Source organism: Kogia breviceps, chromosome 7 (genome assembly GCF_026419965.1).
Source record: "Kogia breviceps isolate mKogBre1 chromosome 7, mKogBre1 haplotype 1, whole genome shotgun sequence".
Taxonomy (NCBI): domain Eukaryota; kingdom Metazoa; phylum Chordata; class Mammalia; order Artiodactyla; family Physeteridae; genus Kogia; species Kogia breviceps.
Window position 1 is genome coordinate 101144666 of NC_081316.1, and position 23749 is coordinate 101168414.

Below are 23749 nucleotides of genomic sequence, written 5' to 3' on the forward strand. Positions count from 1 at the left end.
GGCAATAGGGTTTCATCAATAATGGCCAATGATTCAAGCAATGGTACTTATGTAATGAGGCCTCCATATAAACCCCAAAGGACAGTCAGTGTTCAGAGAGTTTCTGGGTTGGTGAACAGGCAGAGGAGCCCCCGGGGCTGTGGCACACCCAGAGAGCATGGCAGTGCCACATTATCTTCCCACACACCCTGCCCTACGCATCTCTTCCACCTGGCTTGTATCCTTTATAATAAACTGGTAAACACAAGTAAATGTTTCTCTGAGTTCTGGGAGCCACTCTGGCAAATTGATTGAACCTGAGAAGGGGGTTGCTGGGACTACTGATCTACAGCTGGTCAGTCAGAAGCCCAGGTGACAACCTGGACTTTGAATTGGCACGTGAAGTAGGGGCACAGGGGTTGGGGGAGGGTGGGCGTGGTGGGTTGCAGTCTTGCAGGGCTGAGTTATTAGGGCCTTTCCCATTTCCTTCCCACCTGTTTCTCCTAGTTACAGTCTAGCATCCTTCCCCTTGATACACTCAACCACTACTTGATAATGTGTATATAGGGGACCTGTGTTCTGTAAAAAGCAACAACTTGTTTTCCTTAGGAAAACCATGTTCAGAGACCCAGACCCTGCTCGGAAGTTTTGGGGATTCAGAATGAAACAAAATGACTGAAAACACAAGCCTTACTCACACAAGTTTTGATTCTTTAACTCAAAATTCTTAAACCCAAATGATGAGAAAAAGCCCCCCTATGCACATTTAGCAGGTTTTTCATCTGCTCTTCCCCTCCATGTGATTACTTCAATCAGGCAGTGAATGACACACGCGGGTTTTAATCACTGTGTGTTGTGACACCCGCGTTGCACCACAGCAATTTCCTGCAATCAGCATTGCTTAAAAGGGTAATCAGAAGGCAGAGAAATAGGCAGAAAAGCCTGACATTTTTGCAGCTTGCACAGCAAAATAAGATTAGAAACCAAACCCTTAATGCTAGAAACATCTAAGGGAGGAGGAAGAGGAAGAGGAAGAGGGGGACCCTAAGGAAGGACTCAAATTCAATCGTGGGTCACCTTTTGGGAAAGCTCTCTCCTTCCTGTCTAAATACAATGATAGGGACTGTTCAGGAACAGAGACTTTGTCCCAGGCCAAGCTCATTAGAGACATTTATATCTTGTATTCTCTACAAATAACCTTTGGGGTTATAGAAAACTAATGGATGGTTTTATTTTCAAAACAGAAATACAAGTCTTCTCTGGATTGTAATAACTATTTAACAACACATTTCCTACATTGAGTTCTTTAGACATCCAGTTTCCAGAGAAGTAAGTTTTTGCACAATCCTCTCCTGACTGCCAGTGTGGTGGCAATGCTATCAACCTTGACCCACCTTTTTCTTTACAAAAATCTGGAAATCTGACCCTGAGAAGAAAAACCAGAGTGACTAGAGGAAAGGAGATCACCTTCCACATCATCTATTACAGATGCTAAACATTAAAAGAAAAAAGCCTCTTTCTCTTTGATCTTTGCAAATATATGTTTTTTCAGGAAAGCTCTTTAGTCTTTTTGTCTTTACCACAACTTACTATGCCCTCCTGTTAGGGGTATCTTTTTACCAAGGTACACTGTACTCTGAGTTGTGGAACCAAAAGCATTACATTGGTAAACTCAATTATTTCTACGTGTTAGGAGCTCATAGATCAAGTTCACAGCTAGGCTGTGAACATTTCGTAAGACTGTTACTTCCCTGAAGGATGGGGTAAAAATCGGGGGATAAGTCAAGATTTGGGAAGGTTCAAGTTGACAACAGTCTTAGAAACAAGAGCAAAAGGGGACAAAAATAGTGAATTCTGTTAGCCAGTGTCCTCCCCTACTTGATGAGGCATCTGCCTCCAAAGAGTAAAAACTTTTATCTCTTTCCAGGGAGATATTCAGCGCTGCCCTCAGAAAATATCAAAGCTGAACTATGTAGAAAAAAAATGTGTCAGAGTGACAAGTTAAGCATTTAACTGGTGCAAAATGAAAGGTGAAAGGAAGCTGGAAGCAGGGTCTTTGCAGGGAGTGACTCACCTATCTCCCTCTTTATGGAAAGTGCCTCAATTCCTTTCATTCAAAGGAGCTAAAGGGAGCTTTGCAAGAGGCTAAAAGAAGAGGGGATAATGTTTATTGTTCCACAGATTGAATGAAAGGGAACCATTTTATAGGCCTACAATTTTATAGAACTCTAGGAACTAAATTATAGTAAATCATCCTTACAAATGTCAAATTTGCACCACCAAGAAGAAAAAGCCACCAAGGTTCAACAGACATGACTAACAAAAAAGGGAAGGCTCTGGAACAGCTGTGGCTGGCAGGTGACCCTGAGCACTCCCCAAAAGACTCCTCTGGGGCTTCTTCCTCTGCCACTGCAGGAATGGAAAACTGTGGGCCTTTTGATAGAGGATACCAGCCCCTACCTCCTGAAATCTCCTGTCCTGTGATCTGACAGATTTGATAAAACATACAAACAGGCAGGGATCACATCCTAGGCTACCAAGTGGCATCCTTGAGCAGACCCACTGTTATTTTTGAGGGGAGAGCATTTCTTACACCTGTCCTCCCACACCTTCCCCGGGCCTGTGTCCTCCTCATCAGACAGCAGCACTGCTCTTCACTCACACACAAAAATACTTAACCTCAACATCTGAGAACTTGAAATGTTACAAGGGAAAGAGGCAAAATCAGTGCCAAGCCCAGTCACTTTCCTTTTTGCAACACTAAATTTCACCTCTTGATGTCTGACCCTATAGAGATGTTTCCCCTACAATTTTGCGACTTTATGTCTACACTACTCTAAATTTCCTAAATGCCAAGTATTCTTTACCTCGTCCAAGTAATAGTTGTGAAAACTATTTCTTTGCCCTGGCTTCAAAAGTCAAGAGTCAGCCCAGGTCTGGAATGTGTCATTAATATATGTTATCTGGCCAAGAAAGTATAGAAAGTTCCTTTGAAAACCAGAAACAACAGAGAAAATAAATATTTACAGATCGTCCTCGACTTATGATGGAGTTAAGTCCTGATAAACCCATCATAAACTGAAAATATCGTAAGTCAAAAATGCATTTAATACACCTAACCTACTGAACATCATAGCTTAGCCTAGCCTACCTCAAACATGCTCAGAACACTTACATTAGCCTACAGTTGGGCAAAATCACCTAACACCAAGCCTATTTAATAACACAGTGTTGACTGCCTCATGTAATTTATGGACTACTGTACTGAAAGTGAAAACAGAATGGCTGCCGGTAAAGAACGGCTGTAAGAGCTTCCATTGTTCACCCTCATGATGGAGTGGCTGACTGGAAGGTATGGCTTGCTGCCACTGTCCAGCATCACGAGAGATATCATACCGCCTACTGGAAAAAGATCCAAGTTCAAAATTCGAAGCATGGTTTCTACTGAACGTGTATTGCTTTCGCACCATCATAAAGTCAAAAAAAATTCTAAGTTGAACCGTCGTAAGTTGGGGACCATTATTACAATCACAATGGAGAGACTGAAATTATCTTGCTCATGCCTGTGTAGTTCCTACCTAAAATTCAGCAAATGCTGTAAAACTACTTTAAGTTTTTAAAAAAGAACTCAATATTCAATCGTTTTATCTCAGCAGTCCCTACACTTGAAATTCTATTTTTCTACAATGTACCCGCATGGTGCCTACCTGGCAAACTCCTTCTCTTCCTTCCAGGCTCAGCTCAAAGAACACTACCTCTAAGAAGTCTTTCCTCATACTACCAGATGAACTTGCTCCTTTGATTCCCTATCTTTCCACTGTAGCACATAATAGATTGGACTGTAATTATCTATTCATGTGTCTGCAGCCTTATTAGACAGTAAATTCTATGAGGGCACATGATAAATGCTGAAAAGCAAGTGATTCAATGTTTCTTTAGCTGAAGTCATTTATCCATTCATTCAAGAAGTATTTATAGGCTTATTATGTTCTTATATGTAAGAAATAACACTAGATGTATGCAAAAACTATCAGCACAATGCATTTTACATTTTCAGATAAAAAACTATGTGCCTACCATAGCTAACAAAGCACTTTAAGTAGGAGACTCTTAGAAAATAGTCAAAATAATGCCAAAAAGTGTCAAACAAGTGAAAGAGTTTCCATGACAAAAAACAGGCTGACAACTGTACAGCACATAAGTCTTTGATATTTACTGAATGGACTCAACAATTACAATAAAATTAGCTGACAATGGTAAGGTACTACTTTTACCTCTATTGTTCTTCATTTGTATCAAAGATAATCCTAACCTAGCACACCACAACAGGTCTAGACAAAATAGTTCTAGGACATAATAGTAATCAGGGCATTTATGTCATCTGATGGGTACTCCAGAATTTGTTCATTCATTCATTCATAAGAAATCTTTATTGAAGACCTAGAATACACAAAGACTACCTACTCCTAAAATGGAAGAAACATTCTCGGTAAGTCTGCTAAAGCAAAATGGAGTTATCATGGAAATCAGACACCCCTAAAAATTTGTCAAAGATGAGGGAAAAGCACAAAAATTCTACCATCAAGGAACAAGCCCCTAAAGTCTGGCTGACTACAGCCCTGCAATCAGTCCTGTTGATACCCAGTACAATTCACTCTGTCCCAACAAAGCTTTTTCTATCACTAGGAAAGTGATCAGTTCCTGCACATCCAAAATAGCAAAACCTGAACTGAAGCTAACCCAGGTTCACTAAAGCTGGCAGAACAGAGACCCAAGGGCTCTTCCCCATAAAACCTGGCTGAAATGAACAGCAGATGCCAACATCCAGGGAAAGACTGGCCACTGCTCCGCTGGATCCCAAAACCCACCCGCTGTTAAACTAGAAACATAAACTTAGGTCAGAATTTACTCTTTCTTTCCTATTCTCCCTACCAACCTGCTTATCTCTAGATGTAAAATCCTCATCAATCTAGAGGACAGTAAAAATTATGAAACTTTCATATACTCTCACACAAAGTTTTATATATAAATAAGCAGTCAGAATATCAATATGTAATAACCCATTTAAAAGGTGGAGAAGCCAACTTTTCAAAATTAAACTCAAATTAACACAATTTATTCACCTATATATAATATATATTATGTTTCCAATAGGTTCCATGTAAATCAATTTCTAATATGCAATCTGGATCTAGGAGGACAGTCCCCCTTCTATTGTCCTGTAGAATCAACTGAAGTTTTACAAGTAAACTAAAACAATGGGCAATTAAAAACATGTCAACTCTCCCTAGATAAAGGGAGACATCTAGAGGCAAAAGCTTAAAATTGGGGCTTTTTCTCATAGTCTCGGAGATCTTGGAGCCACATAAAAGAGCCTTTTAAAATTCCTTCACTTAGCAATTATTCTCTAACTATGCAGTTTGTGGATTCAATTCACTGAACAAAACACTGTTTATTTTTAACCTATTACTTGCCATCTAAAATGACAACATTCCCCAAATCCCAGGAGGCCCAATTAAATCTCATTCATATGCTTACTTTAATTCTCTTCAATCTGTTGGTTCTATTGGCAAAGTGGCACAGAAAAATGATGTGCGTGGGTTAAACTGATAAGAGACACAGAAATAATATTCACCTGCTTCATAGCAAAGCCCAAGACAGAGTCACATACACAGAATGCTCTAAGACCTTCAAAAGATTAAGGCAGAAGAAACTATACTTATTTAATGAGAAACTGTCTCATAAAATGTTTACTGACTTGGCTGATCTGATTAGAAAGATCTCTAGCTTATCCCTCTGCAGTGGTCACTAACTCAAATGCCCTCAGGGGACAAAACAAACAAACAAACAAACAAAAATCCAAAACAGGCTCAAGGGCTGGCTGGGATTAAAAAAAAAAAAAAAAAAACCATCAGGGGAGTGGTGGGGATGGATGGAAAGTGGAGAACCAACCCCAGACTAAAGGCATCCCCTTTTTTCCCCTCTTAATCCTAAACTGGCCAAACTATCCACCTTCTCATGCTGACCTCACCCCCATTTGCTATACTTTGTCTACAGATTTTCTAAACTTTCTCCCCTAATGCATAATACTAAAGTAAAACAAATTAAACAAAGAAAAAGTAATTCCAAATGTTATACCAAATGTATAGAAAATGTCTGGAGGAATATTTTCCAAGGTGTTAACAACAGCTGTCTGGAGATGATGGGATTATGAATGTTTTAATTTTCTTATTTTTGTTATCATATTGATTTTCTAATGAGAAGAGAAAAAAGTAACTTAATTTTAAACAAGTAGCATCAAAACCCAAGGCATACCCAACAGAGTCCTCACTACTCTGAAACTGAGAATAAGAGGCAGCAGGACTGACAGAAAGCCAGATCTGAACATAACAGTAATCAAGAAAAAATATTTAGTGGCTACATATCATCACTGTGCTATGTTCAAATGTCATTTATTTTTAAATAAGAAAACATTACCAGCAAAGAAAGGCTACATTTGATAAAATGTGGCAGCTGAATTAAAATTTCAAAGCTGAGGCAAATTAAGCTATCCCCTAACTCTTCCCTAATTTCATAAGGCCTTACCATAAAGATCAGGTCCATGAGGAGTAAAGACATTATACAAAACAATGTTGAGTGGTGCTATCACCAGCTTCCCGTAATAGTAGCTGTCAATGACCACCACAGGCACCTAAAATAGAGCAGAAAATATATAGCAATTGTAGAGTTTTGCTCTGGAAACATTCTCACAATGCTAATAGGATAAACTTCAGAATGAAAAACAGGATCAATTCCTAATGTTCTCTTTTCCATCCACATCAGAAGTTGCTTTCATAACAACTTTAGAACAAAACAAGATAAAAAGAAAACTCACCAGAAAGATCATTAGGGCGACCAGCGACCAATGAAAGAAACTCTTCCACCTGTGCTTCATGACCAGCAAATCAAAGGCAATAGGTAAACTATTTAACAGAGAAATAGAAAGTGGGGAGTTAAATACTTAGAACAGAAACTGACACAGGTCAGATTTACACATACCTCATGCTGAACTGAGAATAAAATGTCTCTAGCAATTACAGTGAGGGAAGAAAGCTGGTACATGAAGGGATGTCTTCTCAAAACTAAAAAATGTGATCTCTTCACAGGACTCATCAGAGTGAGATGCATCCCACAATGCACAAGAAATATAAATATTCGTATTCGGAATGAGCTCCATTTTACATGTATTTATTTATTTATTTATTTATTTTTAATTTTTAATTTTTTTTTTTGCGGTACGCGGGCCTCTCACTGTTGTGGCCTCTCCCGTTGCGGAGCATAGGCTCCGGACGTGCAGGCTCAGCGGCCATGGCTCACGGGCCCAGCCACTCTGCGGCGTGTGGGATCTTCCCGGACCGGGGCACGAACCCGTGGTCCCCGGCATCGGCAGGCAGATTCTCAACCACTGCACCACCAGGGAAGCCCTTTACATGTATTTATGTGTAATGGACATTTAAAATATATTAATTGTAAGCAAATGTACCCTATTGCCCTACTCCCACCCTGCCAAATAAATAAATACTGATTTCTCCCTTCCACGTTTTATTAAGATTTTAGTAATAAAACCATATTACAAACTTTCACTTCAATTCTGATATATTCCTTTCCAATATGTAATATTGCTCCGAAATGTAATATGTAATATTTGTTCTTCTTCCTTTCACTTAAATTCCTCAAGCAATTATCAACAGCATATGTCTGTTGCCTTCACTATTTCTTCCTTAAGGCCTAACATCAAGCTATTAAGACTGATCTAAGGTACCAGGAATCTCCTGTCCGCCAAACCCAGTATCTTTCCCCAAGCTTCATCTCCCTTTGTCTTTCTGTTGCACTTGACACAAAGCATCTGCTCCTTCCTCTTTAGATTCCCTGGCTCAGATGTTCTTTGCTGTGGGCTTCCCTAGTGCTCCTTTTTAGGCTTCGTTTTCCCTACCTCATGGTGTGCCCTACCATGGTCCTAGTTCCCAAAAGCAAGGTTCTACTTTTCTCTCTCTATACTCATTTTCTCGGGTACTTCAACTCCTCTTGCATGAACAGACACCTTCATATCCATGACTTCCTAATGTGGGACACTAGTCAGAGCCCTTACCTGTGCTCCAGTCACAAAGAATTCCATTCCACACCAATCTATTTACTTACGCAGAATCTACCCAATGTCAATTACAGGCTCTGCTCCTGCCTCCTCCATAAAGTCTTTACGTTTATATGGCACTATCATCTCTATCATCTCTTTGGCAATGTCATGTGAACAGCTCTTCTAAGATTTGAAATTCCACATTGTATTACCTAAATATTGCATTAACATTCTGTGTTTTTATTTTTTTCTCCCCAACTAGTTACATTTCCATAGCACCTGCATTTCTCCTTTGATAAGTCAATAAACAATAGTACATTGCTAACTGACTGATTAACTGTGATCCTGAAATCATTTATCTAAAGGCAGACTAATCAAAATGCACCAACTCAGAGGTATTTGGGGGACTCATGAAGTTCAATGTAAATCCAGTAGAGAGTAAAAGGAATGGAGAAACTGACAAAAGGAGGATGGAGAAGTAAAAAGGAGGGAAGAACAAGGCTTTGTGAATCACATTAAAGTTTGGACCCCATAGAGCAGGGGTTGTCAAACTTTTTATTTAAAGGATCCAACAGCAAACATTTCAGGCTTTGCAGTCCCCATATGGTCTCTGTTGCATATTCGTGTGTGTGTGTGTGTGTGTGTGTGTGTGTGTGTGTGTGTGTGTGTGTGTGTGTGTGTTTTAACAGCCCTTTAAAAATGTAAAAATGTCTTAGTTCTTGGGCTGTACAAAACAGGCCAGCTGGATGTGTGACCCACAGGCCACAGAATGCCAAACTCTGTGACACAGAGCAATGGGGAAGCTATTACAAAGACAAAACAGAGTTATAAAATCATATTTGCATTTTAGGAAGATAACTCTAGTTTGAGTGTGGAGAGCAGATTTATAAGGATAAAGACTAGAGATGGGAAGATCGTTGATGAGCCCACATAAAAGAACAGAGAGAGGTGAAGAAAAGTAGATTCAAAAGATATTCAAGAAGTACAAGAAATTAAGAAGACGTGAGAAAGAGAAAACAGTCACAGATAATTTTCAGGTCCTGGCTCAGCACAGACGGTGGTACCATTTACTGGGCTAGAAACATAGGTAAAGGACAGATATGGAGGGAATATAATGAGTTCAGTTTTGTAAATGTTTAGCTATATAAATGGAGATATCCCATAGGCAGCTAAGTATATATGAATGAAGCTTAAGAGATGACTGGACTATATAAAGATATGGGACTCATCAAGATGACGGAGAGAGCAGAAAGTACAGAAGAGGCTCTCACAAAATCTTGAGAAATATAATTTGAGAATGATATGAAGAATAGAACAGAAGATAAGATTGGAGGTGGGGAAACCAGCCTTTAAAATCCACTTAAGAAAATTTTAAATGCTTATTCTGATTTAGTAACTCCCTTCTAAAGATTTATCCCATAGATAAATTTCCACAAGTATATAGACATATGTACAAAAATGTTCACTGAAGCATTGGGTATAACAGCAAAAAAACTGAAAACCAAATGCCTACCAATAAAGCAATGGTTAAATAAATTATGGACAGATATATAATAATGGAATGTTACACAACTGATACAAAGAATGATATAAATCTATGTACAGAAGATATACATACGTATAGGATAATTATGTTTGTTTTAAGAATTTAAGTATGTATGTATAAATGTGTATGTGTGCATTTATTCATGTAAGGATAATTTCTGGAAAGATATGTACAAAACTACAGCAGTGACTAACTGTGAAGACTGGGTTAGGGGAGAAAAGAACTAAGAATTCTTTTTACCTCATACAATCTGGTACATTTTTTAAATAATAAAGATATACTACTATGATAATAACCTTAACACAAACTAACATATTTTTCTAAATAACTAGTGGTACAGGCAAGAAATTAAGGCAACACAAACTAGAGAAGTTGTGAAAACAAAAAGTACAAAAGGAATGAGAGATACTATGGAACGTGGGGAAAAAAAGATGCTGCAGGCAGGAAAGAAGAAGGACTAAAAGGAAACTCAGATAACAAGCCTGGGTGACTGGGAAAATGCACAGCACAGGGTAGTACAGCGTGGAAAAAACATCAGCTGTTAGAGTCAGAAGGCCTGGATCCAAAAGCAAACATAACCTTAAAGGCAAATTACTCAAAACCTCTCGAAGTCCACTTTCTCATTTATAAAGCACTAATAATTGGAGACTTCTCTGGTGGCACAGTGGTTAAGAATCTGCCTGCCAATGCAGGGGACACGGGTTCGACTCCTGGTCCAGGAAGACCTCATATGCCACGGAGCAACTAAGGCTGTGTGCCACAACTACTGAGCCTGCACTATAGAGCCCGTGAGCCACAACTACTGAACCCACGCACCACAACTATTGAAGCCCATGAGCCCTAGAGCCCACACGCTGCAACTACTGAGCCCATGCACCGCAACTACTGAAGCTCGCGTGCCCTAGAGCCCACGCACCGCAACTACTGAGCCCGCGTGCTACAACTACTGCAGCCCACCCGCCTAGAGCCCATGCTCTGCAACGTGAAAGCCACCGCAATGAGAAGCCTGTGCACCACAACAAAGAGTAGCCCCCACTTGCCGCAACTAGAGAAAGCCCACACGCAGCAATGAAGACCCACCAAAAAAAAAAAGCACTAATAATTGTATTTGTCTTGCAGAGTAGGTTTAGAAATAAAGTTCATAAAGGGTTTAGCTGTGCCCAGGATACAGCAGATGCTTAACAGTCACTTTTTTATTAGAATTAATTGTAACAATAAGTACTAAGAGAAATATTCTTCCACTTCCCAGAATCTCTGAATAATTAATTCCTATAATTTTAGGTCCTACCCAAAGAATATGGAGATAACCTAACATTAGGATTGACTATATACCCAGCGATACACGGAAGATGAATCATGTTAGTTTCTTACCCAAGAGCTGCACTGAATGGCCAGCCTAAGATAGCCCCAGCTGCTACTCCAAGCACAGCAAATGAAGTTTTGTCCATATACCAGCCAGTCATGGCTATCAATGTAGTGTACATACAGAAGCTGCTAGGAAGGAATGCTGCAAGACAAAAGAAATGGAAAAAAAAAGGGGGAAAGGGTCAAGAGATTGAGATTTATGAGTTATCAATTATTAAAAATATAGCTGCATTGCAATATGTCAATAACCAGGAAGATACTTTGAGCAATGCTATATTAGAAACGAGGAGTAAAGTGATACTCGTTTAAAAAAAAAAAACCCAAAGTTCAATGATTTTCTTATTTTCTCTCTCCTGTTTTTTATGTACCAACACATCACCCAATTATACAATGCCAACCATGCCATTTATCTCCTGGCCTGTACCCCAAGTCCAAAGCTTACAGGATTCCAGGCTCCCCAGAAGTACCTCCAGGTTATATTTCCAAACAGGGAGTATGCTTCAAGAAATTTAGAGCCATTGCTAACAATCTGTTTCTGAAGAAGTTTATCCTCTGATAGTCTTCTGAGACTGTCCTGTTAGCAACCTGTACCCCACAGGACTTCTCAGAAGCCTTCTCAAGGAACAAATATGTTCGATGGCAGCACTGCTTTGTATCCGTCATCCACTGACATAGATAGTTTGGCCGTTAGATGTTCCCCTAATTATTTCCATCAAGCGTCGTAACCTTCTTGTTGCATACAGAAGAGGACTGACCACCTTCAGGGTCTCTGCAACAGTAACATTTCATCAAAATGTTTCTAACAACTCTACAAAAAAATGCAGATCTGACTCTCCCTGCTGTTTAAGTGCATCATCTAGCACTAGAAAAATCAATACCACCTCCAACAGGAACAACAATGAACAGGCAGTATGATTTGAGAAACTCAGCAAAGGGTTCAGAGGCTCATATCAAAGGATGCCTTTAACTTATCTGTGCCTTAACATCCTCAGCTGAAATTATAAAACTAAAAATACTCTCAAGGTATCTCCCTCACATAAGAATCAATTTTAGGAGTAGCAAAGTAACTAAAAAAATATGTGAAGTACAACCTTCCCAGATAAACGCTAAATAATATTGATGCCATCCAAAGCTGTTGATTCTAGCTCCAAGGGGAGCAGAGGAATCTGAGGTCTCTGCCAGCTCAGAGGGCAAAGCATAGTCTCACTTAGGACAGTGCCTCTCAAAGTTATTCAGGTGTGAGGCCCTGAGATCTCTGCAGAACATGGATTTTGATACAGTCAGTGAAAAAGTAAATATATGCTTTTGCACTAGATACTCTTTTTTGTGTATATTTAGTGTGTATACTAGATTCTGGTACACACAAGCAAAAATTAAAATTAAAATTGAGATGATTATATCTAGTAACTTAATTTTTCTGAAAAATTAGAAACAGGCTACCGTTTGGCAACAGGCCACTTTGGCTCAGCTCATAGAACACAAATGTTGAATGGCAGCACAGTTTGAAAGCCACCACTCTACATTAACAATTTTATTCTAAATTTCCAGAAGCTTACTTTATTCTATAAAATACAGTACTTTATAGAATACTGTATTTTATAGTATACGTTTATACTTTTATAGAATACATTGCAAATAATTGGCATAAAATAGAACCACCAAGATCAGGGTTTTTAGACATAAAGTGCTTCCTTGAGCAAAATAACAAAATTATTGTCCTTCCCCTAACAGCAAAGAAAGGCAGTGAATGCCTCTGTTTCTCAGCCCTGCTGTGATAAAAAATATAATAATGTAATAGAAAGCAACCTGATGAAAATAACAGCTCTACCATTTATGAATTCTTTGACTTTCGGTAAGTCACTTCACCTTTCTAAGTTTCAGCGTCCTTACCTGCAAAAATGAGAAAATATTTATCTGACTTATAAATATTTATCTGACCTTACAACCACAGGATGGCTGTAAAGGTCAATCAAGATCATGTAGATAATAGGACTGTAAATTACTGACACGTTATACCAATATAACCAACATCTGGACAAGTTCTTCTGCTTGATGCAACTGTGAAATATCAGTGAACCTTTTATGCCCTCACCTGCTCTTTTACTTACCTGATGATGAGCAAAACATGCCAGTGCTGAGAACCAAGAAGGCTAGCATCATTCGACTCACATGCAGCCCAAACTTCTTGCACACAGCCCTAGAGGAAAGGCAAAGACTCTCAGCACAGCAAGCCTTCGGGATGGAAATTTCAAATTAAAGGACAAAAACATGTCTGCATCACAGAGAACACTGAAGATCTAAAGTCAAATACAAAACTGTCTCAACAGGTCTGTTAGCAATTCCATGTGCATAAGAAACCCAAACATTCTCATTCCTTAAGCAGGAGAGAAGTTCTCTACCTAAGAGGAAATGTATACTTTCTGTGCTAGATTATGTCTAGTATCAGTAGGAAAACAGTCTGAGTTAGTGGAAAAATAACAGGCCTCAGATGGGCACAGGTTAAAATCCTGGCCCTTCCACTCACTAGCAGTGGTACCCTCATCTAGTTACATCATCTGTCAGATTCCTCATCTGTTAAATGAAGATAATGATAATACTTACTGCATAAGGTTTCTGTGAGGGCAATGCATGGTGAAGTGCGCAGAGGACTGCCAGGCACAGAGTTGCTCAATAGATGGCAGTTATCAGAAAAAAAAGACTAAGAGATACACCAAAGTTTTAATAAATGGTTATCTAAGTCAACGTTTCTAAAGCAATTATATACCTCCTTTTACTTCTTACAGGCCTTTTCAACCCTATAAATAAAACATTATTAGAGGTGATCATTGCTTCATTTAGTCAATATCTGTTCAGACATAACTATGTGTTACCTAATTTCTTGCTCAGGTTCCTTATTGCATCTCAGGGCTTCTTTCTGAAATAATTTTGTTCCTTCCTAAATATATCCTTTAGAAGGTTCTTTAGTGAGGATCTCTTAATGGTAAATTCTGGCTTTTGTTTGATCTTTCTTTATATTTTGTCTGAAAAGTCTTTAACTCTTGGTCTTAAAAGGTGGTTTAGCTGAGTACATAATTTTAGGATGACAGTCATTTTCTCACAGAACTTTGAACATATTTTTTGTCTTCTGGCTTTTGAGAATGCTTTTGTGGGTCTAACTGCCTGACATTCCTTTGTAGGTTTTATATTAGTCCTCCGTCAACCTGTAAGATCTTCTTTGTCCTTTGTTTTACACAGTCTTACCAATTCCTTTTTATTTATCCAGCTCAGGATGTTAGGCTTCCTGAATCTGTGGATTAGCATATTTTCTCCTTTGATTCTGGAAAAATCTTATTAGCTATTACTTCGCTGAATCCTGCCTCTCCCTATTCTATCTCTCCGAGATCTGATTAGATATATATCAGATCTTTCAACTCTACCACACACATTTCTTAACCTCTCATATTTCCTTTTTTTGTCACTCTGTACTACTTTCTTAGTAATTGCTTCACATCAATCTTCTAGTTTACTTATTAGAAGTGTCTAATCAGTTATTTGACCTACTGAATTTTCAATATCAATTATTATATTTTCATTTCTAGAAGTTCTCTTTGGTTCTTTTTCAAATCTGCCCAGTCCTTTTTGTAGTCTCATTTGTTTTTTTTTCTGTTTAATCCTTTCTATTTTATTGTGGTAAGAACACAATATAAGATCTACCTTCTCTACAGATTTTTAAATGTAAAATACAGTACTGTTACCTATAGGCATAATGTTCAGCAGATCTCCACAGCTAATTCATGTCACATAAGTAAAACTTTATACCCATTGATTAGCAGCTTTCCGTTTCCACCTGCCCCCAAACTGGGCAGCCACAATTCTACCCCTTGCTTCCATGAGTTCAACTATTTTGGATAACTCATGAAAGTGGAATCATGCAGTATTTGCTCTTCTGTGACCAGTTATTTCCCTTTAGCACAAGTTCCTCAAGGTTCATCCACGTTGTCACATTTGCAGAATTTCCTTCTTTTTAAAGACTGAATAATACTCCATTATATACCACGTCCCCCACCCCATTCATCTCTCACTGGGTATTTAGGTTGTTTCCAATCTTGGCTATTGTGACCAATGCTGCAACGAATACTGGAGTGCAAATACTGCTTTGAGATCCTGATTTCAATTCTTCTATATAAATTCCCAGAAGTGGGTTTGCTGGATCATATGGTGGCTCTATTTTTAATTTTCTGAGGAACCTCATACTGTTTTCCACAGCGGCAGTACCATTTTGCATTTCCACCAACAGTGTGCAAGGGTTCCAATTTCTCTACATCCTCACCAATACCTGTCTTTGTTTTTAAAAAAGAGCCATTCTTTTTTCTTTTTTTTAATTGAAGTATACTTGATTTACAATGTTCTGTTAGTTTCTGGTGTATAGCAAAGTGATTCAAAGTATATACACATATATATATTCTTTTTCATAATCTTTTCTATTACAGTTTATTATAGGATATTGAATATATAGTTACCTGTGCTATACAGTAGGACCTTGTTGTTTATTTTATATATTAGTTTGTATCCGCTAATCCCAAACTCCTAATTTATCCCTCCCCCACCCCCTTTCCACTTTAGTAACCATAACTTTGTTTTCTATGTAAGTCTGTTTTCTATGTGAGTCTGTTTTCTATGTTTCTGTTTTGTAAATACATTCATTTGTATCATATTTTAGATTCCACATATAAGTGATTATCATATGGTATTTATCTTTCTCTTTCTGACCTACTTCACTTAGTATGATAATCTCTAGATCTGCCCATGTTGCAAATGGTATTATTTCATTCTTTTTTATGGCTGAATAGTATTGTATTGTGTGTGTGTGTGTGTATATATATATATATGTGTATATATATATATATATACACACACATGCGTGTGTATATATATGTATATATATATAAATGTATATATATATATATATACACACACACACCACATTTTCTTTATCCATTGATTTATCAATGGACATTTAGGTTGCTTCCATGTCTCAGCCATTGTAAATAGTGCTGCAGTAAACACTGGGGTGCATGTATCTTTTCAAATTAGTTTTCTGTGGATATATGCCCAGGAGTGGGATTTCTGATCATATGACAATTCTATTTTTAGTTTTTTAAGGACCCTCCATACTGTTCTCCATAGTGGCTGCAGCAATTAACATTCCCACCAACAGTGTAGGAGAGTTTCCTTTTCTCCACACACTCTCAGCATTTATTTTTTGTAGACTTTTTGATGACAGCCATTTTGACCAGTGTGAGGTGATACCTCATTGTAGTTCTGATTTGCATTTCTCTAATAATTAGCAATGTTGAGCATCTTCTCATGTGCTTACTGGCCATCTGTATGTCTTTTTTTTTTTTTTTTTTTTTTTTTTTTTTTTTTTTTGCGGTATGCGGGCCTCTAACTGCTGTGGCCTCTCCCGTTGCGGAGCACAGGCTCCGGACGCGCAGGCCTAGCGGCCATGGCTCACGGGCTTAGTTGCTCCGCGGCATGTGGGATCTTCCCGGACCAGGGCACGAACCCGTGACCCCTGCATCGGCAGGCGGATTCTCAACCACTGCGCCACCAGGGAAGCCCTGTATGTCTTCTTTAGAGAAATGTCTGTTTAGGTCTTCTGCCCATTTTTTGATTGGGTTCTTTGTTTTTTTTGTTATTGAGTTGTAGGAGCTGTTTGTGTATTTTGGAAATTAAGCCCTTGCTGGTCACATCATTTGCAAATATTTTCCCCCAGTCTGTAGGTTGTTTTTTTGTTTTGTTTATGGTTTCCTCTGCTGTTCAAAAGCTTGTAAGTTTGATTAGGTTCCATTTGTTTATCTTTGCTTTTATTTCTACTGCCCTGGGAAACCGACCTAAGAAAACATTGGTACAATTTATGTCAGAGAATGTTTTGCCTCTATTCTCTTCTAGGAGTTTTATGGTGTCATGTTTTATATTTAAGTCTTTAAGCCATTTTGAGTTTATTTTTGTGTATGGTGTGAGGGAGGGTTCTAAATTTATTGATTTACATGCAGCTGCCCAGGTTTTCCAACACCACTTGCTGAAGAGATTGTCTTTTCTCCATTGCATATTCTTGCCTCCTTAGGCAAGGGCCATTCTAACAAATATGAAGTGATCTCACTGTGGTTTTGATTTGCATTTCCCTGATGATTAGTGAATACTGTCATCTTTTCATATATGTTGGCCAGATTATTAGTTTTTTTTACTATGGAGTTACAGGAGTTCCTTATACATTTTGGAAATGAACCTCTTATCAGATATATAGTTTGCAAATATTTTCTCCCATTCTGCAAGTTCCTTTTCACTCCATTGATTGTTTAGTCTCTTGTTTCTTCTTTATGTTTTCAATTCCTTCTTTTATTTCTTTAAAAATATTAAATGTAATTATTTTATATTCTTATTTTAGTAATTCCTAATAAATGAAGTTTTGCAGGTCAGCTTTCTATTGATTTGTTATCTCTGCTGGCTCTCACTCGTAATGTTTTGTTCCCTTCTGTAATTTGTCATTTATTTTTACTATAAATTCTTGTTCACTAGAATTTTATCTATGGTAATGCTTTGACACCTATTAAGGATCCACTTCTCTAGAGAAATTTTATATTTTTTTTGGCAAGATGCCTGGGAACACTAACAACCCAGAACAATTTAAAATAAATTCTCAACTCGGGGTTTAGGGGACCATGTGGGTGATTTGAATTCAGTCCTGAACTCTATAAAGACCAACTTAAGATTATAATCCTCAAAGGCAACACTGGATTTCTTTTTTTTTTTTCCTCTATTCTACCCAGAGACAAGGCCAAAGAACTTTTTTACCTGATATTTTTGGCTGTTTTGCAGTGGGAAGACTTTAAATAATGATTACTAAGTCCAGATACCTTTTAAAACATTATTAAGATACGATGTTTGTTAGGTTTCATGTTAAAAAAGACAGTAATTTTTATTACTGGAACACTTAAATGCTTAATACTTTCACTAATATCCATTCAACCAATAGGTTCTTGGTGAAAGACAATGTACTGGGTGCAAATAGGAGCAGTGAGTCCCACACTGGGAATAATTTCCTATCAGCTAAGTTCAAAGGGAGAAGAAAGAAATCATGATCCTATCTCTTAGGACCAAGAAAGAAGAAAAAAAAAAAGGGCCCTACTAAATCCTACCAAATAAAATACCAGTTAGATATGTATTAACATAATTAAAGTTAATAATATGAAGATATGCCATTTATCACCTCAGCAAAGAAAGTAATAATTAGAAGTATTCCCTTCCAATGGTTCGTTTCAAACAAGAAATTGCACTTTAGATATAATATTAGAAGCTTGAAGGAAAATGTTTTCTGTTTCTAAACACTGCTTCTACTAACAGAGTAAAATCTATGCTATATTGGGCTTCCTCATAGCACTTTTAGAAGCAAAGCTTTTATACTCACTTGTAAAAGTAAAGTTCACATATACAGCTCACAAAAGCCAGCAGACATCGTAAAAAGTAAAAGACAAGAATCTGAAAGAAACCCAGAACAAGAAAACAGAAGTTATAGATACAAGTTAGAAAAACTCTTAAAGATGAAACCCCTCTCATTTGTCACTAATAACTATATATTGGTATAATCCTTTTGAAAAGCAATATGTATCAAGAACCATGCAAATTTTCATATCCCTAAATTCAAGTATAGAAGTATATCTACTTCTCTGATTCCGGCCCACAGAAGTAACTCAAAATGTGGGAGGGGAGGAGTTCTATTCATAAAAATGTTAATTGCAGCTCTACTAATTTAGTAAAAACTATAAAATGTTCAATTACAGGGAAATGGTTAAATTATATCTATTCATGGATTATTATACACATATCAAAGTTTATGGTTACAAAGACAGTGGAAAAATTCTATGATATAAAACTCATTTATTCAACAAGCATTTCTTAAACAATTATAATAACTGATTACAATTATTATAAAATTATATTACAAAATATTAAATGAAAATATATGATATAACATTATTTATATATCAGAGTTACAGCTATGGCAATCAGAAGTACTGTATATGAAAAAACCAGAAAGAAATATAATAAGATGGTAAAAGTGGCTATATCAGGCTAGTGAGACTTAGGTACATATTTTTCCTCCTATTTTTCAAATGTCTGTAATGTGGTTTTATTAATTTTAGGAATTGACATGAATTTTACAAATAAAAATAACAAAATAATAAGAATTGTACCGAATAGCTTTTATACTACAGTATACTGGTATGTTTAAGAGCAATGAATACCTCTGAAAATAAGCACTATTTAAACATATTCTATGATTAATATTACTACATATAACTTAAAAGTACTTTCAGCTTTCATCATTATGTTCAATCAAGTGATCAGCAAATGCCCAAGTTCATTCATTAATTCAATAAAACCATACTGAAAACCTACTATACACTGAGCACTCTCTAGATGCTACTAGGAATACAGATAATTTTAGTACAAGGTATCCACACTTAAGGACCCTTCATCTGGTTGAGGAGAGTACAAAAACACATTTAGAAAGTTAAAAATTAACACAAGTTAATATAAGAATTGTATTTGGGAACAGGACAGTGATGCTCCCATAGCAACTAATATTCAACATAGTAACTGGATGCCGGGTTAGTGCAAAAAGACACAAAAAAGAAATGAGATATAAGGAATGGAATAGAAGAAACTAAACTCTACATGCACAGATGAAAGAGAAACCAGAGATTCACCTGACAAAGCATTGACACTAATAAGGAAATTCAGTGAGATTTCAATTAAGATCAAAAAGCAAAAATCAACTGTGTTCCTCACAATTGTGTTCCTCATCTGTAATGACCTCCTACAAAAATTACAGAAAACAAGATACTCTTCATAACAGTAACAAAAAGTATAAAGAATCTAGGCATTATCCTAGTCATGGATCCTAGAATGGATAAGCCTAAAATGGATTCATTGTCTAAATTTTATTAAAAGACACAGAAAACCTAACTAAATGGATAAATACATCATTTTAGGGATGCAATGACCCAACACTCTAAAAATATTGATTCTCATATTAATACATAAATTCAATGCAACTCCAATCAATACCTACCAGAATTTGGGAGAGGGGCAAATTGATTCTAAAATGATCTTTAACATACAATTTTAAGGACTTCCCTGGCAGTCCAGCAATTAAAACACTCCACGTTCCCAATGCAGGGGGACTGGGTTCAATCCTTGGTCAGGGAACTATATCCCACATGCTGCAACTAAGAGTTCACGTGCTGCAACTAAAGATCCCGCAGCCAGCAACTAAGACCCAGTGCAGCCAAATAAATAAATAAATACATAAATATTAAAAAATTAAAAATAAAACGCAATTTAAAAATGGATAGAGTGAGAAATTCATCAGCCAAATATTAACACATACTACAAAGCCATAATAATAGAAGCAGTATGGTACTCTCTGACAAACTGATCAATGATACAGAATTAAAAAGGCCAGAAACATACATGGGAATGAGAGGTATGATAGAGATGGTATTACAAACCAGGAGGAAAAGGATGAATTATTTAGCAGATGGTGCTGGAAAAGCCAGTTCACCACATAGGAAAAAATAAAGCTGGATCTTTCCACAATTTATAAAAAATAAAATTCAAATGGACTTAAAGCCTTGTATGTGAAAGATAAAATAATAAAGTTTCTAGGGAAAAATACATAAGAATATCTTTGTGACCTGTGGTGAAGGATTTCTTTTAGAAAGACCCCAAATCCACCAACCATAAGTGAAAAACTAATTGGTTTGACTCTATCAAAATTAAAGATTTCTGTTCAACAAAGGACCACAGACAAAGTTAGTAGACAGGTGACAGCCTAAGAGAAAGGATTTCCAGTATCTAAAACCTACAAGGTGGTACTATTGAGAACTTCTACAAATCATAAGAGAAAACCAGAAAACCTAACTGAAAAACAGATAAAGGATGTAAATAGGTAATTCACAGAAAAGGAAATATGAGTGACCAATAAATATACGAAGAAATTCTCCACCTTACTAGTTGTCAGAGAAATGTAATTAAAATGAGAAGTATCTCATATACGTGAGAAAGGCAAAAATTAGAAAGTCAGAAATATCAAGTGCTCAGATGTCAGGAAGCTGAAACCCCAAACACTGTTGCAGGGAGTATAAAGTTGAATAGCCATTCTGGAGAGCAATCTGGCAGTGCTCCATGAAATTAAGTAGCCCATGGATCTATGTACAGGATCCCACTCCTGAGTGTATAATTCAGAGAATTTCACACCTCAAACCATAGGGAGACAAAACAAAGCTGTTCTTGTTTAGGGTAGCAAGTTGTAAAGGTAACCATCACTAGGGGTGCCAATTATTACCATACTGTCTCTCAGCAACAATCCACCCTTTTCTACTCTAATTATGATGATGGGGCTGGGACGCTATAAGCTACAACTCCCCCTTGCCCTGTGGCTCTCACTGGCAGAACCTAAAAAGGAGGAAATTAGAAGAAAGAACAAGAGAACAGATATCTTCATTCCTGTTTTGCTTGCTGTTTCTATCACTGATGTAAGAGGTAGGATTTTGGGTCAAATATGCCAAATTTGAAGTGACAGTGGATATCCAAATGGAGATGAAAACCTTAAGCACTGCATATTGTTATTTCTCTACTAAGTCCCCCATCCTATATATCTTTCCTCTGAGACCACTTGGAGAGCCTGGACTTCCACCTCCCCCAAACCTAGCAGTAATGAGGTACCTCTACCCTGACCACTAGGGTGGTATCAGTGGAGGCCTAGTTGGGAACCTGGACTTCTAGCCCCCAATTGGCAGTAACAAGGTGGAGAACTCTCTCCTTTTTCCAGCTGCAGTGGTATCAAAAGAAGCCAGCTAAAAGAGAAGCAGAATAGTGCAGAGGAAGCAGGCTGGGCCCATGAATAAGATCCAGAGTCTCATGCTATAATACCCGAAATGTCCTAGTTTCAACTAAAAATTACTTGTCAACCAGGAAGATCTCAAACTGAAGGAAAAAACTCAATTAACAGATACCAAAACTGAGATGAGATATAAGAATTACCTGACAAAGTTTTAAAGGAGCCATTGTAAAAAATGCTTCAATAAGCAATTAAGAACACACTTGAAACAAATGAAAAAACAGAAAGTCTCAGTAATGAAATAGAAGATAAAAAGAAAAACCAAACGGAAATTTTAGAACTGAAAAAATACAATAACCAAAATAAAAGCTCAATGGGTAGGCTCAACAGCAGAATGAAGGAGACAGAGGAAAGCATCAGTGAACTGGAAAAAAAGACGACAGAAATCATTCAGTCTGAACACAGAGAAAACAGACTGGAAAAAAGTGAAGAGAGCTTCAGGGATCCATGGGACTGTAATAAAATATCTAACATTCACATCATTGGAGGCTCAGGAGAGGAGAAACAGGGCGGAACTGAAAAAGCACTAAAAAAAATAACAGTTAAAATCTTCCCAAATTTGGGAAAAGACATAAGTCTAAAGATTCAAGAAGCTGAGTAAACTCCAAACAGGATAAACCCAAAGAAATCCATGCTAAGACACATCATAGTCAAGTTTCTGAAATGTAATCAGGTTAGGTCTCAGTTAACTCCTAATTATCCTTCAGTATTCTGTTTAAATTAAGCTCTCCCTAATATGCTAACCCACTGCACACTGTACTTTTCCTCCATGACCCACTGCATTTATAATTACTTGTTCAATGTTCATCTTCTCCACTAAGCTATAAATTCCATGAGGGCAGGCATTTGGTCATTGTTACACCCAGAGCACTTAACAAAGTGTCTACCAAATAAAAGTTGCTCCATTAATATTTGTTGAATAATGAATAAATAAATGATTCTTCTTAAAAAAAATCCCCTCCTAACTACGAATATATTTGATCCTTTTCACAAAACCGTTCCAGAGACTCACCCACCTCTTGATCAGCAGTGATCTGCCCTTACCTTATTAGTTTGTAAAATTCTTGCATGAAATGCAGCTGGCCAGGCGTGAAGCAACAGGTAAGCATAGGAGCGAATGGCATAAGCTGGGGAATATTCCCAAGTCTGAAACCCCTTCCCATAGATGAGGTAGTGTGTCTGAAAGTACAAAATGGATGGATTCAGGGTTACATTGGCCAAAAATCCTTGCTAAGAGGATGCAGGCGAAATTTCTAAGCCAAAGTATTAATGAGACAAAGGTACACAAAACTGCTGAAATTCTTAATAAGATTTGAAACTAATGGATAAGAATCAAAATGACCCAATACTGAAAAATATTAAGACATTATAAATCCTACAAGATTAATGTTTGGCCAACATTGAAAGCTTGAATTTTACCCTCTATTTATTGTTTTAAAAGTACTCATTAACTAAAACAGGAAAACTCTAAATCTTGTATTTTCCTTAAACTACCTACCCTAAGCATTCCTTATTTTTTTATGCAAAATGTGATTAGAAAATTTCACCTCTGCATTTCCTAAAACAGGGAGTCCAACAGACTTAAAAGTATAAATCAAGAAACAGCAATATAAGCATAGAATGTAGCAACATTGTTTATTTTAGTAAACATCAGAAGAAAAAAAACCAAAAAAGTTTAAAGCAAGTGGTTGCCTCTGGGGACAAGGATTTGGCCATAAGAAGTGGAACAGGGAGTTTCTGCTTTTCTTTTACATTTAATATTTTTAAATTACCTCAAAGTATTATTTTGACTTAAAAAAAT

At 37.2% G+C, this 23749-nt stretch overlaps 1 protein-coding gene across 4 annotated transcripts in view; it reads right to left on the reverse strand.

Moving 5' to 3' along the window:
* ALG9 (ALG9 alpha-1,2-mannosyltransferase) overlaps positions 1-23749 on the reverse strand; it is a 96235-nt gene that overhangs the window by 70345 nt on the left and 2141 nt on the right. For all 4 annotated transcript variants that reach the window (XM_059069479.2, XM_067038922.1, XM_059069473.2 and 1 more), the window contains exons 3-8: positions 22993-23127; positions 18451-18521; positions 13112-13200; positions 11010-11145; positions 6854-6941; positions 6565-6670 (exon numbers count right to left, since the gene is read on the reverse strand). In XM_059069479.2, the coding sequence (XP_058925462.1) occupies positions 6565-6670; positions 6854-6941; positions 11010-11145; positions 13112-13200; positions 18451-18521; positions 22993-23127 (625 nt within the window). The remainder of the gene's footprint in view (positions 1-6564; positions 6671-6853; positions 6942-11009; positions 11146-13111; positions 13201-18450; positions 18522-22992; positions 23128-23749) is intronic.